General features: G+C 59.9%; 1 protein-coding gene across 1 annotated transcript in view; it reads right to left on the bottom strand.

Moving 5' to 3' along the window:
- EMH_0004830 (uncharacterized protein) overlaps window positions 1-2,327 on the bottom strand; it is a gene marked incomplete at both ends in the record, with an annotated part of 12,079 nt that overhangs the window by 2,554 nt on the left and 7,198 nt on the right. Inside the window, 4 exon segments of the mRNA XM_013496944.1 lie at window positions 3-221; window positions 416-833; window positions 1,040-2,171; window positions 2,175-2,327. Of these exon segments, the coding sequence (XP_013352398.1) occupies window positions 3-221; window positions 416-833; window positions 1,040-2,171; window positions 2,175-2,327 (1,922 nt within the window).

Genomic DNA, 2,327 nt, shown 5'->3' with positions numbered 1-2,327 from the left:
TTCCCCTTGGCTCTGCTGCTGCTGCTGCTGCTGCTGCTGCTGCTGTTGCTGCTGCTGCTGCTGCTGCTGCTGCAGGCACTTCGGTCGCTGTGTTCGCTGCTGCTGATGTTGCTGCTGGCGCGCAAGACAAGCGCCGAACGCCGCAGCAGCTGCTGCGGCTGTGGCAGCGGCTGCTGCTGCTGCTGCTGCTGTTGCTGCTGCTGCTTCTGCTGCTGTTGCTGCTGCTAGCACAAGTAGAAGAGGCAGCGTCGCCACACCATAATAAATCTGCAGCAATAGGGTTGCTGCGGCTGCCAGCTCCAGCTGCTGCTGCTGCTGCTGCTGCTGCTGCTGTTGCTGCTGCGGTTCCTTCTGCTGCTGCTGCAGCCCACGGGGCAGCCAACACCATATCTACTGCATCTACAAGCATGCATACCTCTTGCTGCTGCTGCTGTTGGTGCTGCTGCTGCTGCTGTTGCTGTTGCTGTTGCTGCTGCTGCTCCTCGCTGTCATCATAGAGAGATAAAGGGGTTTCTTCGCTGCTGCTGTTGGTGGCAGCAGCAGCAAGTGCTGCTGCTACAGCTGCTGCTGCTGCTGCTGCCTCCGCTCCAAATTTTCTAAGCTGCTGCAGCAGCTGCAGCAGCAGCAGCAGAGCAGCAAACTCGCTGAGGTCAACGTACACCGCAGTTGCATGCGCATGCAGGAGCCTGCCAAGCGGTATGGGCTTTCGTTGCAGCTGCTGCTGCTGCTGCTGCTGCTGCTGTGGCTCCTGCTGCTGCTGCTGCTGCGGCTCCTGCTGCTGCTGCTGCTGCTGCTGCATATGAGCTCCGCAGGCAGAGCCACTGGCGGTGTAGCTGCAGCTGCAGCACAAGTCGCAGCAGCAGGCCCTGAGTAGGGTGCTGCAGCAGCAGCACTCTCCATCAGTGCTGCTGCTGCTGCTGCTGCTGCTGCTGTTGCTGCTGCTGCTGCTGCTGCTGCTTCTCCTTGACTTGTACAGGCGCAGGTTGACGGGGTGTATGAACAGCCGGTCGCAGCTGCTGTAGAACACATCTGCNTTGACTTGTACAGGCGCAGGTTGACGGGGTGTATGAACAGCCGGTCGCAGCTGCTGTAGAACACATCTGCTGCTGCTGCTGTTGCTGTTGCTGCTGCAGTTGCTGCACTCACATTCGCCAGAAGCAGCAGTTCCTGCTGCTGAACCCAGTGAGGCTCTTGCTGCTGCTGCTGCTGCTGCTCCTGCTGCTGCTGCTGCTCCTGCTGCTGCTGCTGCTGGTGAATGGCGCGGATGGATACAGCCGAAGCAAATCCGTCTTCAATCGTTACTACTACGCGGCCTGCTGCTGCTTCTGCTGCTGCCGCAGCTGCTGCTGCTGCTGCTGCTCCTACTGGCATTGATTCGGCTGCTGTTGCTGCTGCTGCTGTTGTTCTTTTTCCTGCTGCTGCTGCTGCTGCTGCTGCTGCTGCTGAGGGAACGATCAAGTTTACTGCAACGGTGCCGCAGCGGATCTCCCAGTTGCTGCGCTGCAGCACCGGCAGCACAGCTTCTACGGTCGTTGCTGCAGCAGGAGCAGCAGCAGCAGCAGCAGCAGCAGCAGCTGCTGCTGCTGCTGCTGCTGCTGCCCTGTGGTGATGCCTGCGCTGCCTATGAAACTCCCTAGCAAGCTCGGCTTCAACAACCTGCGCTGAGGTAGCTGCAGCAGCAGCAGCAGCAGCAGCAGCTCTTGCTGCAGTAACCTCTCTAGCAAAAGAGCGGAGGATAGAAGCTGCTGCTGCTGCAGCAGCAGCAGGCAGCTGCAGCGTTATCGGCAGCAGCACAACTCCCCATGATCTCTGCTGCAGCAGTGCTTCTCCATCGAGGAGACACCAACTATTAACCTGCTGCTGCTGCTGCTGCTGTTGCTGCTGCTGCTGCTGTTGCTGCTGCTGCTGTTGCTGCTGCTGCGGGCACTTGTGGAGCCCAACTCGGCCTTTCCGTCGCTCAGCAGCGAATGCGAACCACCAGCTGCTGCAGCAGTTGCTGCTGCTGCTGCTGCTGCCGTTCTTGCTGCTGCTGCTGCTGCTGCAGCTGGCAGCAGCAGCTGGAGACACAGCGGGCAGGGAGACGATACTTAGCTGCGGGGTTGCTACTTCTTCCTCTGCATGCAGCAGCAAGGCGTCTGCTGCCGTTGCTGCTGCATCGTTCTCTGCTGCTGNGCTACTTCTTCCTCTGCATGCAGCAGCAAGGCGTCTGCTGCCGTTGCTGCTGCATCGTTCTCTGCTGCTGTGAATCCGCCAAAGACTCTCTTGCGACATGGATCCTGCAGCAATTTCTGCTGCTCCTGCTGCTGCTGCATCTGCTGCTGCTGCTG

The sequence above is a fragment of the Eimeria mitis genome, genomic scaffold, assembly GCF_000499745.2.
Source record: "Eimeria mitis Houghton genomic scaffold, Emh_scaff239, whole genome shotgun sequence".
NCBI lineage: Eukaryota > Apicomplexa > Conoidasida > Eucoccidiorida > Eimeriidae > Eimeria > Eimeria mitis.
Note: the sequence above shows the minus strand (reverse complement) of the source record. Positions and strands in the feature narration are given on the sequence as shown.